The sequence below is a fragment of the Pelmatolapia mariae genome, linkage group LG3_W (genome assembly GCF_036321145.2).
Source record: "Pelmatolapia mariae isolate MD_Pm_ZW linkage group LG3_W, Pm_UMD_F_2, whole genome shotgun sequence".
In the NCBI taxonomy this organism is placed as follows: domain Eukaryota; kingdom Metazoa; phylum Chordata; class Actinopteri; order Cichliformes; family Cichlidae; genus Pelmatolapia; species Pelmatolapia mariae.
The window spans coordinates 92,951,519-92,972,228 of record NC_086229.1 but is presented as its reverse complement, the minus strand read 5'-3'; the positions used below and the strand labels follow the sequence as shown (position 1 = coordinate 92,972,228).

General features: G+C 41.9%; 1 protein-coding gene and 1 pseudogene across 2 annotated transcripts in view; both read right to left on the bottom strand.

The window, feature by feature from the left end:
• LOC134625026 (NACHT, LRR and PYD domains-containing protein 14-like) overlaps positions 1-20,710 on the bottom strand; it is a 551,707-nt pseudogene that overhangs the window by 361,963 nt on the left and 169,034 nt on the right.
• eml3 (EMAP like 3) overlaps positions 1-20,710 on the bottom strand; it is a 39,159-nt gene that overhangs the window by 4,308 nt on the left and 14,141 nt on the right. For both annotated transcript variants that reach the window (XM_063470327.1, XM_063470328.1), the window contains 15 exons: positions 19,992-20,102; positions 19,775-19,803; positions 16,226-16,261; positions 15,665-15,785; positions 15,259-15,408; positions 12,704-12,773; positions 12,422-12,532; positions 11,984-12,079; positions 10,368-10,502; positions 9,994-10,132; positions 6,006-6,157; positions 5,798-5,923; positions 4,090-4,221; positions 3,902-3,969; positions 143-231 (listed from right to left, as the gene is read on the bottom strand). In XM_063470327.1, the coding sequence (XP_063326397.1) occupies positions 143-231; positions 3,902-3,969; positions 4,090-4,221; positions 5,798-5,923; positions 6,006-6,157; positions 9,994-10,132; positions 10,368-10,502; positions 11,984-12,079; positions 12,422-12,532; positions 12,704-12,773; positions 15,259-15,408; positions 15,665-15,785; positions 16,226-16,261; positions 19,775-19,803; positions 19,992-20,102 (1,565 nt within the window). The remainder of the gene's footprint in view (positions 1-142; positions 232-3,901; positions 3,970-4,089; positions 4,222-5,797; positions 5,924-6,005; positions 6,158-9,993; positions 10,133-10,367; positions 10,503-11,983; positions 12,080-12,421; positions 12,533-12,703; positions 12,774-15,258; positions 15,409-15,664; positions 15,786-16,225; positions 16,262-19,774; positions 19,804-19,991; positions 20,103-20,710) is intronic.

Here is a 20,710-nt window from a genome sequence, read left to right as displayed (position 1 = left end):
ATAGTTTTAAGCTTTAACTCAAAGTTTACTGCATGTTTTTTGTGTGAAGAAGGCCATTAATTCCAACTGCATGGTTGGATGTGAACACCACCCTAATCTGTCACATCTACAGTTAAGATAGGAGGAGGAGTTACTGACTGACCTGGTGAATATCTCATGACAGACAGCTGCTCATTCCCGTCAGTGGATTCAGAAACTACCTCCCTGGTCAGCAGGTCAAGGACCATCCACCTGTCAGTGTTACAGGGGGTGGAGGAGGAGACAGGTGGAGAGTCAGAGAAAAGAACAGACTGGAATGCTCAGAGCTAAATTCTCCATCTTTTCTTCTTCGTTTGCTGTACGGGAAGCCACAGATCACTGCTTCCCAACCTCTCTTTTAGTTCGTAGCAAAAGTTTCATTATGTGTTGTTTGTCCCTTTATATTTCTGGCAGTTTGTCATATGATTAATAAAGAAGTGTATCCATACTGATGCAGTCCTGATCAAAGGTTTAAGATCACTTGAAAAATGGTTAAAAAACAAACAAACATATTTTGCACGGTTGGATCTTAACAAGTTCTCAAGTCGAGCTTCAACATGCAACAAGAAGAAATGGGAGTGAGACAAAACATTTTGGTGAGCATGTAGTTTATCAAAAACAACACTTAAACTGAAACAGGCTGTTTTACAGTTTAGTCGAAGACCACACCTCCAAAAATATCTGTAAAACCCCAAAAACAGAAATCAGAGTTCCAAACGTGAACTCAGTAATGAGTTGCTCCACCGTTAATGTTGATCATTTCAAAAATTCATTGCACATGCTTTATGTAAGCGTTTCCATGAGGTGAGTGGGAACGTTTCTCTGAGTGGTGAAGACGGCCGCATGAAGCGATCTACTGTCTGGGACTGTCGTCCATTTTTGTAAACTTCCCTTCCTATCCATCCCCAAAGGTTCTCAACTGGACTTAGATCAGGGGAACATGCAGGATGGTCCAAAAGAGTGATGTTACTCTCCTGGAAGAGGTCCCTTGTCCTTCATGGCGCTGTGTACTGTAGCGCTGTCCTGTTCCAATACCCAGTCGTTACCACCCAGGCGAGGGCCCTCAGTAATGAGGACGCTCTCTGCAACATCTGGACAGAGCCAGCAGCTGTTTGACGCCCCTGCACCTCCTGAAGCTCCGTTGGTCCACTGAAGGAAAAAGCACCTCAGACCATTGTGGCACCCCCATCCACTGTGGAGCGTAGAAAACATCTCAGGTGGGATCTGCTTGTCATGCTGGTAACGTTGGAAACCATCAGGACCATCAAGGTTACATTTCTGTTCTCATCAGAGAATTCTTCCACCTTTCAATGTCCCATGTTTGTTGCTCTCTTGCAAAGTCCAAACAGTCGCTGTGGCGTTCAAGGAGAGGAAGCCTTTGAAGAGGTTTTTTGTTTTTTGAAGCCCTTCAGTCTCAGATTGCGTCTGATGGTTATGGGGCTGCAGTCGGCACCAGTAACGCCCTTAATTTGGGTCGAGGATCGTCCAGTGTCTTGATGGACAGCCAACTGGATCCTCCGGCTCAGTGCTGGTGACATTTCTTGGGGTCTTCCATTCGACGTTTTTCTTCCATAACCCTCAGGATCATTTAAAAAATTCCAAATATCTGTCTTACTGTGTCCGACCTCAGCAGTGATGGCGCTCTGTGAGAGACCCTGCTTATGCAGTTCAACAACCCGACCACGTTCAAAAAGCAAAGGATTTTTTGCCTTTGCCATCAGAACATCCTGACAGTGTGACTACCTGACAGAAAATGAGAATGAATCCACATTTCTGCACAGATTTGGCCTTTTAAAGGCATGTGGTCCTAAACCTTTGATCAGCTGTAAAACAGCCTGTTTCACTTTAAGTGTTGTTTTCAATAAATTGCACGCTCAGCAAAATGTTTTGTCTCACTCTCATTTCTTCTTGTTGCATGTTGAAGCTCTACTTGGAACCTTGTTAAGATCCAACCATGCAAAATATGATTTTTTTTGCCATTTTTCAAGTGGTCTCAAACTTTTGATCGGGACTGTATTCTGATAAATATTTGTAATGAAAAATTAGGGAGCCAATAAATGATTACCTATTAATCCATATCCTCATTGACTTACTAACCATTTTCAACATTGCTGTACAATCACTCCACACACTGGGCACTACAACATTAAAGAGCCACAGAGTGGCTGATGGGTCACAGTCCAGCTGTCCTGCTGTAGAGTCAATGAAGACCGGGCTCTTGTTTGACGGTGCTTTGAGGGGAGTCGTTGGATTGTCATGAAGCATAACGAGGAAATCAAGTTTATGGTTTATGAAATATAAAACACTGATCTCTCCTCTGTAGTTTCAAACTGCTTTTCTCTGTCGAAGATGCGTTTTAAATCGACCGCAGTAGTGGTGATAAACAAATGCTTTCAAGTCCAGTCTGGTATCCAGAATTGGAAAAATGTATTCCATTTCTTTTTTTGAAATGTTTTTCTTGATAACAAAGATCTAGTCAACTAAAATGATCAGATGCTGATTTGTTTTCAGCAACTGGATTCAACCATGTGCAGCCTCCCCTCGCTGCCATGTGTCATGATCAACAGTATGCAAAACAGCTATCACCCAGTTTTATACCAGCTGCTTTGGTAGTGACAATCAACAACTGTGCAGCTTCACAAAACTTTTTAGCATGCTTTATGGTCATCATTTGCCAGTATACGCCTTGCTTTCACAGTCATAATCAATACAGGTGGTGGAACTCTTTATGTTAATAGAGGCTACCAACGACTTCTGCCCTGTACCAAACACAAAGACACCAAGCTTCTCTCCTTACTTTTGTTTTTTGGTCATTTTGCCTCTGTAGACCAATCATTGGATATTACATGAAACAATCAAGATGTGACTGAATTGCAAACTGCCAGGTGAGCTTGTTCCCCATTATTTCAAATTAAATGGATAAAGATGTGGAGTTGGTTCCAAGACTTAAACTTTGGCAGAGGCACTCTCAGTGTCAGGCCCAAAAACAAAGGTTGATTAAAGAAAACCCCTTTATAACATTAAGATAATTCAAGAACACGACTGAAGAATGCAGGTGTATTACTGTCAAAATCTACAATCAAGAGATGCTTTTATGATCTGAAATACAGAGAGTTTAAAACAAGGTGCAACCCACTGGTTGAACCTAAGAACAGCAAGACCAGAGTAGATTTTCCCAGACAACATCTAAAAGAGTCGACACAGCTCTGGAAAAAGAACTGTTTGGACAGATGAATCCAAAATAAAGTTGTGACAATAAAAAAGAAGAGTATCATCCAGGTGAGTAAATCCCAAACGGTTGATTCTGTTCATCTGGATGTTTTCAGTGGGAGAAATGTTTCATGACTCATCCAGGTGACTTCTTCAGTCTCAGCTGACTGCAGCTTTCAATCTTATAAACAGTACATTTGCATAATGACTGAAACCATCCCACTGAAGGAACAATGGACTGGGAGGTCAATTGTCATGACCGTTGATCAACGGTCATGAGTCCCATTCACAGAGAGTTGGGGAATGGCTGCAATCACAGCATTGTAAGATGGTGACAGATGAACCCTTAGGGTTTCAAGACAAAGAAACTGGATTCTTCAACAGTCAAGTCACCTGATCTAACCCAACAAAACAGGCTTTTTATTTAATGAAGAGCAACAAACGGCAGTAATACTTTTGTTAAACCCCCTAAATTAAAGCTGGAAGTCTGCATTTCAATCACATCTTCACTGTTTTGATTTAAAATCCATTGTGGTGACATACAGAGGAAAATTCTCCAAAAAGTTTCAATATCTAAAACTTGTGGATGTAAGAGTATACTGAAATGTTTGCTGAGTTTATTTGATTTTTCAGTGTTTAGCTCAGATATATAACTGCTGCTGTTTTGATTTACCGTCCTGTACTGAGGCCGACTGAAACCACCGATCCGTTAGGGCAAAAATCAGCACACAGGCCGTACTCCTGCCAGAGACACAGGAAATAATTCAAATCAGAATCATGGAGTATACTTCCCTGTAAAAGATCTGGAATATAAATGAACAAAGCACTCAAAGAATGAAGGTTGGAATTCAGGAATCTCACCTCGAGGGTGATACACCAGTCCAGCTTGTGTTCCTCGGTGTTCCACAAACACACCTGCCTGTCATGGCCACAGGTGAGGAAGATGTTCTGGGAGGGGTGAGTAGCCAGTCCCCACATCTCATCTACATGGCCCTGTGAAACACACACACAGACACACAAAGGAATAAAAATGAAAGCAATAAGTGTACAGGTGTTGCAGTTTAACAGCATATTTGAGAGGTAATTTTTAAAATTCCATTATTGATCAAATTACATGAGTTTAGTTCTTCAGAGTTTTGATAAATACCAAGTAAATATGGTGCTATAATCCTATAAAGTGGAGTAGATAAACTCAGTTTAACACAGAACAATAGCTGCTATGTTAACATCCATCATTCTATGTTAAGCACATAGAATGATACTAGGTACAATACTACTAACACAGTAAAACTGTTTCTCAGCATTATTGAAGGGCCTTTGCCCTACCTTACAATATAAAGTGCCTTGAGGTAACTGTTGCTGTGATTTGGCACACTATATAAAAAAAATAAATAAATGCCCTAAAACATTTAAATGTCTGACCTCTGAGAGCAGTTTTTAGGTACAGACCTGATGCACAGCTTCTCATACACACACATTAATGCTTGAACATGGTTTCACATATATACACACATATATATATCTTCTGAAAGGACACAGACATGTCTTTAATTTGTTTAATGTTTAAAATTGTGAAACTTCCGTCATCTGAACGCTCGACACACGTGAGGTGAAGCAGAAGCAGTAACAGATGTTGGGTTAGCTTCAACATTGATCAGCTGTCATACGTGCCCTGGCTATGGGGAGAGGTGAGGGCTGGTTAAATGCAGGTAGAAGTAGATGAACCACGAGGTCCCAGGAGCCTGACATCAAGAGCCAGAGAGGTAGAAGAGCACCAGCTGCTAGTGTTATAGGCAACTGTGCCCAATGCCCCAAAATAAGCCAATTCAATCACCCAGGAGGTGCTCGTCTCTCCACTTCACCCTTCACATGGAAAGCAGCACCAAAGGCCTGGGCCAACAGCCACTTCAGCTCAGGGACTGTCATAAAACTGCATTTGCTGCAGTGAAGTGGTGTCTGTGACATCATTATAGAGCTGCAGCAGTTTTCAGTTAACCAGCTTTTCACAACAATTCAGACCAGTCAGTCAGTAACTGATGCTCATCAGCACTGCTGAGAATACAAACAAAGAAGAAGAAGATGTTATCTGTGCTTTCATCCAAGCAGAGCTGAAGTAAAAAGACATCAAACAAAGTTACGATACCAGTATCAGTTTGATATTAGACACCGCAGCTCCTCGGTTAAAACTAACCAACTAGTAACCAAGGTCACTTTTCAGAATAAAATGATACTAATGGCAGCAAGTGAGATTACATGTGACCCAACACCTGACCTGTCTATGTGTCGTATGTCTGCTGCTGTGTTACGTGTGCTGCAGACAGGCTGCTCTGCAGGACAAACCTCTAATGACGTCATTTTCCTAACTATTCCGACTCCTTAACTGTGCATCAGGTGATAATAGCAAATACATCCAATCTGTGAAAGAATTGGAAGATGCTTATATTAAAAGTTTAAGCTGTCTATAAATCATATATCAGACAAAAATATAAAATGCACATGTTGTTTTATCTGTTCTCAGCAACCATCTACAAACCTGACAACACTGATGCCTGTGAGGTCGTTAGCTTACCTGCACTATGGCCACAAACCCGTCTGAGAAGGTTCCTCTGAGGATGGCATTTCGAGTCGTACCAACTAACAGTTCCTCTTCATCCGTGGCTGCAATAGTGCGGACAGCCCCGAACTTTTCTGGGATCTGGAGAAATGCCATTAATGAGTCTCTCCACCAGCTGTGACATACACACACACACACATACACACACATAGCTGTAGTTCACCTCACACTCTCTTTCAGGTGCCAAATCAGCGCTCCAGCGGATTATTTTACGGTCCTTCCCTCCTCCACTGAGCAGGCCTCCGCCCTGTAGAGTGCACAGGGTGAACACGCTGCCTTCGTGTGCTTTGGTCTGTCGCATGATCTGGTAGGTTTCTGTGGGAAGTCACAACACCAAAAATTCATTTAACCCGCAAAATCGGGTGTGAAAAAGTGTTTGCCCCCTTCCTGATCTCCTATTTTTTATGTTTGTCACACTTAAAAGTTTCAGATCATCAAACACACTTAAATATTACACAAAGATAACAGAAGTTTCATTGTCATGATGTTTGGGAGCCATCGTATGAAAAAAATGAGGTTCTTCATAGAGCATGGCAGAAGGAGGAGGTGTTTTATGAAGAGTTTCGTGGACCACGACTGTCCTACTGTGATCCTCAGAAGATGCAACGAATACAGGGAGGCAAAGCTACTTCGAGAGAACCGCATCAAGTTTCAAACCCCCGATCCTGCGGGTTTTTTCTGGCAATGGCACTCGCCTATACAAGGCAAAGCAACGAGAGATGTGGTGACTGCCTGTCACTGCGCAAAAACCTACAGCACCCCAGAACAAGAAGTGATCCAGTTGCTGTCCGCTTGGCACATGGCACGCAGACACAGAGAGAAGGGGGTCGTCACGCCGGAGTGGCATCGGCTTCAGGTGTTCAGGAGAGACAGTGACACCTGAAGATCTCGGATTGTTTTACAAATCTGATATTTGGGTAAGACTGGCTATGTTCTTCTCATGGTTATGCAGAGTAATTAACGTGGTTTCTTCCTTTTCTTTTCTCTTCATAATAATCGTTTTTTATAACTCTGAGTTGAGACATCAGACAGAAACATGTTAGTGTGTGGACAATTATTAAGGCGCTCCCTCAGCAAGGAGGGGAGATGTACCCCTATTGGGACCTGGTCAACACAAGGTCATGCTTCAGAGGGATCACCACAGATTAACCAGTGACCAGTCCGATCACGCTCCTGTTTTTGTACAATACATATAAGAGACGATCCACAAAACTGTCCCCACTGTGGAGACTTAATACGGTGCCTTAAACAATCCTCAGTTTATGGTTCTGATGAGGGAGGAATAAAATGATTTTTGGAGATTAAGGATGCAGGAGAGGCTGAGCCATCGATTGTATGGGACACTTTAAGCAGTAATTCAAGGGAAAAAAATCATATCATGGTGCACACATACCAAGAAAGAAAAACAACTAAGCAGAATGCATCTTGACAAAAAATCGACAGGGTTAGAAATACAACATAAAAAGAAACAAAGCCCTAAGATCTTGAATGAGACTAAGAAAACACTAAATGAAATAAATTTGTTGCATACACAGGAAATCAAGAAGACATCTGTCAGATAATAGAGTATACAAAATTAAGAAGGACCCAGATGTGGAACTGTTCTGTGTAAAGAAGAGGGATTACAAAAATCATTCGAGACGTTTTATAAAAAACTTTTACACACTGCCAAAAGCCCATTCATGATTAACTGAAGGCTTTTCAGGGAGTTTTTCGGACATCCTGATAATAATGAATTACAGTCGTCCAGCCTGGAAGTAATAAATGCATGAACTAGTTTTTCAGCGTCACTCTGAGACAGGATATTTCTAACTTTAGAGATGTTGCACAAATGGAAGAAAGCAGTCTTACATATTTGTTTAATATGTGCGTTGAAGGACATGTCCTGGTCAAAAATGACTCCAAGGTTCCTCACAGCATTACTGGAGGCCAAGGTAATGCCATCCAGAGTAAGAATCTGGTTAGATACCATGTTTCTAAGATTTTCAGGGCCGAGTACAATAACCTCAGTTTGATCTGAATTAAGAAGCAGAAAGTTAGCGGCCATCCAGGTCTTTATGTCTTTAAGACATTCCTGCAGTTTAACTCATTGGTGTGTGTTACCTGGCTTCATGGACAGATAGAGCTGGGTGTCATCTGCATAGCAGTGAAAATGTATGCTATGTCTTCTGATGATACTGCCTAAGGGAAGCATGTATAATGTAAACAGAATTGGTCCTAGCACTGAACCCTGTGGAACTCCATAATTAACCTCAGTGTGTGAAGAGGACTCTCCATTTACATGCACAAATTGGAGTCTATTAGATAGATATGATACAAACCACTGCAGTGCAGTACCTGTAATACCTACAGCATGTTCTAATCGCTCTAATAGGATATTATGGTCGACAGTATTTATAACTTTTTCCAGACTGAGAGATCTCAATTACTTTGTTTCTCATTCGTTCCTGAATGTGGATCGCAGCATGATGTGTGGATTTTGAGGATCCACTTTGTTTGGCAGGTCCTATTTAACTGATTTCTTGGTTGTGAACAGCTGTGGCTGGAATCGGGCCAAGGTGTGGCTATAGAAACTGAACTTTGCTTTCCAAACATTATACTCTTAGGTTATAAAAGGAGGGGAGGGGTGCAATCACTGTTCACACAGCGTTATGTAGGTTTGGTTTTTTCTACTTGATAAAAACAGCTTCATTTATAAACTCCATTTTGTGTTGACTTGTGTTATCTTTGCCTAATATTTACATTTGTTTGATTATCTGAAACATTTAAGTGACACAATCATACAAAAATATAGGAAATCAGGAAGGAGGCACTTTTCTTAAAGCTTCTGATTAGCTAACACATCATTTCAGTCACATGAATGTACGATTCCAGATGTAAGCCAACATTTCAACTTGTCACTCCTTACTCGACAAAACTGGAAACAATTTCCAAACACAGGATTTACATGTTCAAACAAAACTCTCCAACTATCGCCTAATCTTTAAACCCTTTTTATTTCAGAGATTTAGTATAAGGGGATTTTTCTTCAGCATGACGTGTTCCAGTCTGGTTTCAAAGCATTTCACAGAACAGAATCTTTAAGGAGTTTTAAATAATATTTTATTATCTGCTGACTCTGGGGATTCTATTATTTTAATGCTTTTTGATCTTACAGCAGCCTTTGACACAGTCGACCAAAGTATTCTTATTTGTCACCCCAAGCACTGTGTGGGGATGAGAGGCACAGAGCTTCAGATCACACGTGTCCGAGGATATTTTCAGTTTTCAGGCCCCTCTTCTGTGGAACCAGCTTCCAGTTTGGATTCAGGAGACAGACACTATCTCTACTTTCAAGATTAGGCTTCAAACTTTCCTTTTTGCTAAAGCATATAGTTAGAGCTGGACCAGGTGACCCTGGATCCTCCCTTAGTTATGCTGCAATAGGTGTAGGCTGCCGGGGGATTCCCATGATGCACTGGGTGTTTCTTCTTCACTCACCTCCTTTGTTTATCCAGGTAAAAATCTCATTTCCAATAGAGTCCTGCCATTTTTCACTCACTACAATCAATAGTTATTATTAATCTCATATTTGTTTAATATGTGCATTGAAGGACATATCCTGGTCAAATATGACTCAGTGATACTGGAGGCCAGAATCTGGTCAGAGAGCATATTTCTAGGAATCTCTGGCTCTCCGCCACAGCATGTCTTTGTCTCGTCTTCCTCCCATCACTCCAACCGGTCGCAGCAGATGGCCCCGCCCCTCCCTGAGCCTGGTTCTGCTGGAGGTTTCTTAGATATGTTTAAATACAGCCTATATAGCTATCTGTTATTTAGATATGTTTGTTTGACCCTAGTTTTTATGTGCAGCACTTTGGTGAACTTTGTAGTTTTAAATGTGCAGTATAAATAAAATATGAGCCTCACCTGTGACTTATTTGGCTTGGGAGATCAAAACAATTATCCCTGACAATACAGCTCCTGGAGTCACTCAGGTATGTAAAATCGCCCACTGGATCATCATTTCCTCATCTTTTCGTCAAGTTTCTATTTATTTTATTTGAAATCTCGTTTGTTGCCAGCACATCTGACAGTGACGTGTCTCCACAGAGATGATATTTATACTGACATTTTATTCTCTAGACTTTGAACTGATATACAGCACCAACCTTTGGCTCCTTTCCCGAGAGTTTTGATATCTGCAGCAGATTTTCCCCAAGTCATGATGTTCCCTTCAGAGTCTCCGGTGAGAACATCTCCAGTCAGGCTGAACACAAAGCACTGGATGAACTTGGGCTTCTTGTATTTCTGAAAATAATAAAGTTTGATCTTTTATATTAACTGTGCTAATAACTGATCATTTACATGTTTCCATCCATTTTTTGTTTGACATGTTGAATTTCCAGTTCTCTTTGCTGAGCTTCTTCCTCTTCTGGCCTCTACAGAAAGATGCTGCCAACTCCATTTTCCACTACTTCCTTGCACTAGCACACGTTAAATGAGTTTAAAAAGTCAGGACAAACACGACTGACGTTAATCTTACTCCAAAGATGCCTTGCTTTTTCGTGAGCTGTCCTCCACTCAACGTCCAAAAGTAGACGTGGGATTTTCCACAGGTGATGATGTTGGTGCTGTCCCGAGGGTTAAACTCTACAGCAAACACAGCCTCGTTGGTACTCTGAACACACAACAGCATCAGAAGGGTCAGCGCTATTACATCAGTCGTACTTCAACTCCACTCACATTTTGCAAAGTAATTTAAGGCTCTTGAATCAGACACATAAACAACAACTTTGGGCTGTAAAAGAAAGGAAAGATTTCTTTTGTTTGAATCTTTTTTTTTTCTTAATCTTGAAAGTGAGCAGGTGACCAACGCTACACACTTGAAGTCCCATTAACAAATGTTCATAAGTTGCTGCATGCAGACTCTAGCTACTGGAGCCCTGCTGTCAGACTGATGGATGTGGAACAACAAGCTGGCAATCCTCTACTTTCCCAAGATGCTTTGTTGCCCAGTCTATGAACAGCGGATAAGTGAGAAGTTCTGAATCAACCCAGGAAGTCACATCTTTGCTGATTAGAAAGATGGGATACAGCTCCTAGCTATATTGTAGCACGCTATAGAAAACACTGGTAATGTCGTCAGTAAAATGTTGCACGTTGTTGTGAAATTGTCACACGGTTGTGTGGTACTGCCTTCACTTGTGTTTCATGCATAGAGCAAACTACCATATTAAGTATTTTAAAGAATGTTAAACACAGTCTTGCATTTTGAGCCACATAAACTGACATTCTGGCCACTAGCGAATCCTATGTTGACACAGTGTTTTCAGCCCATGCATGCAGCCTGCTACGTGCCACAGAATATCCTGGAAGCTCTTAAACAAGCCCATTCGATTCTTCTCTCGAGATGGAAACAAGTTCAAACACCATCCTATGCAGTATTTGCACTGAGCCCACGTATGTACAGACAGACAAACGCACTGTATGAAATATTTACACTGCTGCCATGACAGCCGTGCTGAAACTGGTCCCAGGGAAGTTGAGGCATTTTGGGATTAAAGCCCATATAACAGCAGAGGGGAGACATGACTGCCAACGCCCCGCCCCCTGCCCCGCCCACAATCTCCAGAGAAAGCCCATTTTAGAAAAAGGATTCACAGTACCTGAGTACCTGTCACTGTGGTACAGGATGAAGCACTGATGATTTCATGAGAGACACTTTCATGCCATCAAACACATATTTATAAATATTAATATTAGACAAAGATAACTGGATTAAATCCAAAATGCATTTTCTAAATAAATAAATTATAAAAATTCATTTAGTAAGAGAAAAAAAGCTGTCTAAACCTACATAAATAATTGCTCCCTTCACTTAATAACTACAATCAAGTGTTTGCAACAACTAGCAATGAGTTTTTTCATTGCTCCTCTTTTCCAAACTGTTTGACTTCAGCCACACTTGAGGGCTGGTGAGCTATGATAACATAGGCTGTAGGCTCAATGTGTCTTTAATGTATGACACTCAAATTAAATAACCTGCTGTTATTCTAACGTCTGAGTGCCGACAAAGATTAACATCAGTATGTATACTGAACAGATTCAGTGGTTAAAGCTAAACTCATTAGCACCTGACGTTGACCGTCTTCCCTTTACCTTGATCTCTGCATGCTTGGTGCCCTTCGTGCAATCCCACAGTGACAGCATGTGGTCATTAGAGTCATCAATGACACACAGAAATGATCCAGCGTCCTAAAACACAACACAAGAAAACAGAAAGCAGAATTAGATAATGTCTTTACAAATCACAACACCAGTCGCCTCAAGGGGCTTTATATTGTAAGGTAGACCCAACAATAATACATACAGAGAAAACCCAACAATCAGATGACCCCCTATAAGCACTTTGGCGACAGTGAGAAGGAAAAACTCCCTTTTAACAGGAAGAAACCTCCGGCAGGCTCAGGGAGGGGCGGGGCCATCTGCTGCGACCGCAAGGCAAGTCAAACAACATCATGCTGAATCTGAGGCAAATAAATCTACTTGCTCTTGTTGAAGTGAATGGAAAAACATTAAGTTCCAGGATCTACTCACAGCAAATGAAAATGCCACTGATCCCACTCCCCTCTGGAAGGTCCCCGGTCCGATCTGCTGCAGGGTGACCAGCGTGGTGGAGTCCCAAATATAAACACACAGCTGCAGAGGCTGATGCAGATACAGAAACATCACTTACTCTTTTGTTGCCACTCACTGCAAAATTAACCAAGCTGTACTGAATGTTTCCACACATCTCAATTCCTGATATCATTTAAAAGTTCGATCATCTTTTAACTTATGATGCTCAAACTATGTTATTTTAAGGGCAGCAATAGTCACCTTGCCATCTTTATCCACCCCTGCTGTCTGGCCAGATGCCACTCGCACTTTGTCAGGATGGAGTGTGAGACTGCAGAGAAAGACATTTTCTGTGTAAAGCTTTTGTAAGTTTGCTGTACAGAAACATGAGGGTGGTGGGTTGCATCCATCATGGCAAAATGACAAACATGTGCTTACGGTCAAATAAACAGTGCCGTCTGTGTTTGGTCACAGAGGTTTATTTGGCTGTGTTGGCTGCAGCACGATGAGAATGACTCAAAGGTTAAATGCTGTCTTTTTGGCACAAATAGCATCCAGTGAACAACTTTAGCCTTTCTCTGCTCTGTTGTGCTGTTTTTGAAAAGAAGACTAAAAGATTAGCTCTCCGGATATTTAGACTGTGGTATTGATATTTTAACCTTGTCAATAAACAGACATGTGCAGCTGTGTCCAGTTTTAATGGTAAATAGCTGATACAATCTTCAAATATGACTGGTGGCTTTCATGGATGCACAATTTGAACATGGACTTTGTGGCGAAAGACAAACGAGAACATTCTTGTCACATGGACCCACATGATACTTGCAGACCCTTCAGCTACTGTTTCTGCCAGCTGGTCTCTACTTCACATGCTACCATACTTGTTAACTTGGCTCTTAAAAGAAATCTCAAAATCACATATTTTGGTGCAGAGTGTTGTGGCTGGATAGGTCAGCTACCATGCAGTAACACGCCAGCATGCTTATCCCCTCCAAAATCTGCAGTGCAAATACTTTGACTCAAGTGATAATCCAAGGAATGGAGTTGAGTTCAGAAGCAGGTTAAAGCAGACAGTAGCACAAGTTTCCCTCTTGTTCCCGATACAGAAAGTGTTTTTCTGTTACCAGGTCACACAGACCTCTGTGCACAAATATCTGCGATCAGACTAGTCTCGCACTACCTGAAGAGGGGAAACTAATCCTATTCAATTCAATTTTATTTTATTTTTATAGTGCCAAATCACAACAGTCACCTCTAGGTGTTTTATACTGCAAAGTAGAGATCCAATAATAATGGAAAGAAAACCCCAACAATCAAACGACCCCTACAAGCAAGCACTTGGCGACAGTGGAAAGAAAAAACTCCCTTTTAACAGGAAGAAACTTCCAGCAAAACCAGGCTTCCTCTGATTGAGGGGGAGGGGTTGGAGTGGTGTGCAAACACTGTGCATCATGGGAAGCCCCCAGCAGCCTTTTGCCCTAACTATACACTTTCTCAAAAAAAGAAAGTTTTAAGGCCACAGCTATCAGGGAATACTGAACCATGCCTCGGTAGGTGGTACGTGTCAAAGTAACATCCACATGGATGCCAGGACTCATGGTCATGTTCTGATGCTCATGTGCCCATTAGCACTTTCAGCAATAGACAGGGGTCAGCACTGGGACCCTTAATTGTATGCAGTTGCACACAACTAGCATTAACCTTTTCGGCAATTTAAAGTTACAGTAGTTCGTCTGTTGGATCGGACCACACGGGCTGGCCTTTCCTCCCCACGTGCATCAGTGAGCCTGTCGCTGTTTCACTATTGTTCCTTCCTTGGACCACTTTTGATAGATACTGACCACCGTAGACCAGGAGTAGACCAGGAGTACTTCATAAAAGCTGAGTTCAGTTTCACTAGTTACACCCAAGCTGATTACAACAGACCTGTTGAATTAAGAATCCATCTGTCTAAAAGAGTGAAATAGGCTAAAAGGTCTTAAAAAGCAACTATAATAATAATAATAATAATAATAATAATAATAATAATGGATTACATTTATATACAATTCCACTATTCATTCACTCTCACATTCATACACTGGTGGAGGCAAGCTACAGTTGTAGCCACAGCTGCCCTGGGGCAGACTGACAGAAGCAAGGCTGCCATATCGCGCCATCGGCCCCTCTGGCCAACACCAGTAGGTGAAGTGTCTTGCCCAAGGACACAACGACCAGGACAGACAGAGCTGGGGATCGAACCCGGTTACAAGATGAGCTTCCCAACCCCCTGAACCACGGTTGCCCCTACAACTCTTCATGCCACAATCTTTACAAACTGCTACTACAGCTGCTTATATTTTAATGGCCAAGTTGTTGTGTCCTAAATGTTTTGCAGCCATCTGCCACCAGATGGAGCATCGTTGTTGAAAAATACCATAAATAGGTTAATCTATTTTTGTTAACACTATTAATTTTAGTTCTTTTAAAGGTGAAAGATTGAGATCACCGATACAACCAGCTGAATTTAGCTTTCTCCGGGGCTCTCCATTACCACAGGGCAAAGAATTCAGTCATTAGAGAGAAGCTCAGAGTAGAGCTGCTGAATAGGTTTTTAATTAGTTAAATACTCATTTAAAAACTACATTTTGGACTTACTTTGACTAATACTAAAATTTCTTTCACATTTTAAGATATTTAAGTGTGACAAATATACAAAACACAGAAATCAAGAAGGGGGCAAGTACTTTTTATGTAGCTACACTCATCAGTCAGCTGAACTGCCAAGTTTGATTTTAACATATGGATGATTTATTCATTAACTTCATTCCACTAACCAGCGGACGCAGTCTGTGTGTTTACGATAGTGCCGTTGTGTGCGGTTGTTGATGTGATAAAGCACAATCACACAGGCAATGAAGTACACTGCCTCGCCCGTCGGAAGGAAATACAGATTAGCTCGACCGTCCCGTCCACGGTAACCATAGCTAGCAGAACAGCGTTAAGGTAACAACAAGATACAAGAAAGAAACAAATCACACACAAAACTGTGTTACTGAACCTTGCTTTAGTTCGAGCAGGCCAGCTATAACCATGGCACCCACACCTTCACAGCTAAAAACTGCTCGTTCTTCTTTTAGAAATACTAGACCAATATAGACCATACGAGGCATTAACCCTGGTAAAACCAGCAGTGTCTGAATGTAACAACCCTCACAAACACGTGGCGGCATGGAAGGATACACCCAGTCCAGCTCCAGTCTCTCAGAGGGAGGCTCCATCTTCAGCTCGTCGTAGTTCTGGATGTTGGAGGGGATGTACATGGTAATGGGTCGGCCTCGGATAAACATTTTGATTGACTGTCCTGAAAAACAAACAATGGGTTTGTCTCACAGATTCATCACCAAACTGTTCTTAATCACAGAAAACTCATGTGGGACCCGTAGTGGGCTGGCCCATAAAAAAAAGCCTTTATTGGAGCTCCAAAAGGCAAATTTGATGATTGCACAGCCAAGTGGGGCCTGTGTGAGATATCTGTGGGTTTCCTCTGTCTACACAGCCCTGCAGAGAAAATTCACCCAAAAGTCGTCAATGGTCTGCTTCCTCAAGTGAGCGAGAGTGAGTCACAGTTCCAAACTTCTTGGGTTACTTTTTATTAATAATTTGTTTTTTAAAAATCTAGCTCTCAGTTGCCAACTGGCAGCAGCAGAACAAGAATGGGAGTGAGACACTCCTGGAAAAGCAGACTGTCCACCTTCCCATAAAAGACGATGAAGACATAAAGCAACATAAGAGCAGGTTTACCTTGGCTGTAGGTTCCTCTTCTGGAGCCAGGGGATCCTGTGTGTAGATGACAAAAATAAAGGTTAGCCAGACAAACATAGATCCCCTGTGCATTCAATCACAGCTGACCTATAGCTTTATAGCCTACTATAACTTTAGACATTTCAGAGGGTTTAATCTTCCATTAACATCAGTTACACCCACAAACTTTATAATCCATGCCGAATCCTGTTTTCTTGGCGACTGCTGGTTTCTATGGGACTCAAAGTAAAGTTAAACATTAAGGATGAGCTGAACGACATGTGAATGTTGAGACCGACTCTAAATTTCTGTCTGACTGACCAGAAAACGCTAGAACAGTTTGGAGTGCTAATCCAGCAGCTATACAACAGTTCCTGTGTAAGTAAATGACGATGGAGCCACAGTTTTGTTTGGTAATATCACACTATAGCAAGGTTTTTATTGAAAATATCTACAGCTTTCATCTTCTCTAAAATAAATTCAGTTTCCTTGGCTGTGTGTGGCTTGGCTGCGGTCATTGTCTTGCTGAAATGACCACCCTTGTTTCTTCTTCATCATCCTGGTAGATGGCAGCAGATTGGTTTTCTTTTTTAAATCAAGAATGTCTCTGTACATTTTTCCATTGATCCTTCCTTCAGTTATATGAAGCGTGCCAGTGTTGTATGCTGAAAAACAGACCCACACCATAATGTTCCCACCTCCAAACTTTACTGTTGCTATGGTGATTTTGGAGTCATCTCACTACAGTCGTCTTCCTCTGCTTGTCCAAAGCTACTATGTCCAGTTCCACATAATCTTAGCTCAGTCATTCTCAAACACCCCAGGGGCCGGATCCCATTTTGACCTCAGGAATTCCAGGCCATACTCGGCATAAAATACATTCCCGTATTCTTGTATAATACTATGGTGTTCCACGTATGCCCTGTCTGCTAGCATCTAACACCCTGCTGTTATGTGCTGGATTGTCTCAGAGCATCTTTACACAGCCTGCACCTGGGGTCTTGCCTGGTGTGATAGACCCCAGCCTCTATGGATCTTGTGCTCAGAGCTTGTTCCTGTGCTGCCATGATTAGCACCTCTGTGCTCTCTTTCAGTCCAGCTTTGTCCAGCCACTGGCAGGGTTTCTCAGTAACAGACACTTTTTCTATCTGCAATGTAATTTCTGATTTTCTTTCTCAGATGTCTGCTGCCAGATGTATTCACCAAACACACCATCAGTTGTGTTCCTGATGTATGGATCTTTTCATCAGTTTCATCCTGGATAATGGTTTTGGCATTCAGTAGTCCTCGACCTCCAACCTTTTGCTTAGTGTACAGTCTCATGATGCTGGACTGAAACTCTACATGCACGGTAAGGAATTTCCTTATCTTTATTATCCCATCAGAGCATCCGATGACCGGCAGGGCGTAGGCATTTATTGCCCAAATCTTGTTCTTCCAATTCAGTTGAGGACTTGGGTTACTCTGCGTATGTATTTGGTGGATGCGGCTTTCCTAGCGGCTTCTTCATGGTTCCCATTTGCCTGTGGGATTCGGAGGTACTTGAGGCTGTCCTTGATGTTTACACCGTTGCTTTCTGGTAGTGTAATCGCCTCAGTTCTGACTACCTTCCCTCTCTTTCTTACCATCCAACTACACTTCTCCAGTTTGCATGAGATTCCACTGGTGTAGAATAAAGTGGATCAGTGAGCCGATGTCTTGCTCACTCATGGCATTCATGTAGAGGAAGTGGATAATGTCATAGTCGGTATCTGAAACCAGTCTTGTTAATGACCTCACTGAGGCGGTTCAGACCTGTGCAGAACAGCAGTGGGACAGAGCGTCTCTTTGACGATTCCTTCACTTGATGGGGACTCATGCTATTGGCTTAAAGTTGGCCTCTAGTGTTTTTCGCCATATTCCCATCAAATTTCAGATGAAAGCACGTTTGATCTTGTAGAGTTCTAGTTATTCCAGGATCCATGTGTAAGGTATAGTATGCACAACTAGCCGACTAGCCGTCGCTGTTGTCAGTAGTGAGTAACATAAGTTCTACTCGTTTAACCTAATTGTTAAAATTTTAATTGTTGCCTAATGCCGGTAAATTATTGTGTCATAGATGTTTTGCAGCCATCTGCCACCAGATGGAGCATTGTTGGTGAGAAATGGCATGAATTTGTTAATGTAAATCTTTTAGTTAACAATATTAGAATTCCATCAGCACGTCTGCAGGGAAAATAGGTCGATGTGCGCAATAGAAAAAACAAAAACAAAAACAAAAAAAGCCAATAAGGCAGAGGCTCCGAGGAAGGGATGCCACACAATTTGGAGACGGTTTTTTCCTCATGTCATCTCACTGATTGGATTACTTTATCTTGATTTCTTAACATAAAACTCATTGTTTTATGTTTTATGTTGGACGGCACAAAAGTGACCCGCTTTGATTTTTAGTTTAGGTCCCCTTGTTTTCCCCTGAGTTAGTGGTTCTAGTTAGCTAACGTAACCTTGTCTGCAGTTTCTATTGACTGCAACCAACCAAGCAAGCCGATGATATCATATCCTGTACTGGCACAAGAAGACACCTGGCATGTATTGAAAACTTTACATCTATGTCAGTTTTTGAGAGCAGCTCCATGGTGTAAACCCAAAAACAAACAAACTCTGACGGATATAGTGCTGTGGAAACGATCCTAAGAGTTTGAGATAGCCCTACTCGAGGTAGAACAAAGCACAACGTTTTTCATATCATCTAAAGCAGGAGTGTCCAACTCCAGGCCTCGAGGGCCGGTGTCCTGCAGGTTTTAGACGTGTCCTTGATCCAACACAGCTGATTTAAAGGGTAAATGACCTCCTCAACATGTCTTGGAGTTCTCCAGAGGCCTGGTAATGAACCAATCATGTGATTCAGGTGTGTTGACACAGGGTGAGATCTAAAACCTGCAGCCGGCCCTCGAGGCCTGGAGTTGGACGCCCCTGATCTAAAGTCTCAAATTTATGAAATGCATTCTTGTATTTGACTACGTCAAGAACTGTCAGAGTTTTATATTAACAAGTATGTGATGTGGTCCAAGTAAATTACACAGGTTCAAAAGTGGTCCATCCTTCAAAAGCCCCCCCCCCCCAACGCAGCTATTCGCGTAAGAGGCTACAATAGATACAAACTAGTGGCTGAGCCTGATTGGTGAAGGGAATGAAGCCTTAACCACCAGAACCAGACTGAAGGCCAATACTCATAAAAGCTATGTAAACCACAGCGTGGTTGGTTGAGAAATCCACTCATTTTTACACAAATGACTACATGTGTGAACCAACGGGGTTTGCTGTGAAACAAGTACAGAAGTACAGCACAGCTCAGGCCTGCCAACACTGGAGCCAGGCCAGACCATCATGTTGGAAAAGTACCTAAATTAAACACAACAACATGTAACAATGATCATAGAAGCTGTTTTTGAATTCAGCAAAGTGCGTTTGAGTGAAACGGTGGTGGGCTAATTCCTGATTGAACCCTGGGGCCTGTGTGGAGTTTGCCTCAGAGGCCTCTGTTAATGAAGATGCTGTCAGTGACCTCACCTGCACTGGCGATAAGCTCTTTAGCTCGGCTGCGGAGAGAAAAATCAAGATATTAGAAGCCATTTCACAGACTGTTGCTTCACAATCACGTTATGTGTATTTATGAGGGTTTCACAGGGTGACTTCCAACAAGTGTCCCTTTAATGCGAGGCTGCAGCAGCCGCGGGAAAAAGCGAGCGGTGTGGTGACATCTGTGAGTGATGGCAGGATGGCTCACTTCTCCAGGCTTGGGGAGCGGGTGAGGAGGTTTGCTGAAGATGCTGCCTTCTTGTCTAGACGTTTCCTCTGCCTTTCAGGGTTCCCTAGTTTCTCGCTGTTTCTACGAACCCTAAAGCATCACAGAAACACAGAGTCAGCTTTAACAGACTCAAGACAGTTTAATGCACCTATCCCTTTGCCTGCAAAGCACCCACAAATCCCCGGTGTGCCTACATTTGCAGATTGAATTCTCCATCAAAGGATAAATAACTTTTGCCAAGCCGCGCCTACTACACCTGTCACTGTGCTAGTTGTGTGAAACACCTCCTTATAGGTGTAAAAACAGTGTTACTGAAAATTTATGCTAACTTCAAACAGGCATAACATGGTTTTTGTAATTGATCTGCAAAATATTTGAACTCTCTGATTCTGGATATTCTGGAAACAATCAGTCAGAACTAGTAGACGCTCTCTGTAGCTTCACAAAAACAATAGTTGTGTGTGGATTTTAATTTTTTTTAAACCTACAAGAAACAATTTGTTGCCTAAACAGACCCTTTGATAACACATGAGGTCGGCTTTTTGTTTGCTTTGACCTCTACAACACAAATACATCATAAAATACAAACTAAAAGTATCTAGAGTTTTACACATTTAAATAGTTTTGCAAGCACAATCGTAACATTTAATATTGAGATTAAAACACACACACACACACTGTTAAGGCCATGCAAACAA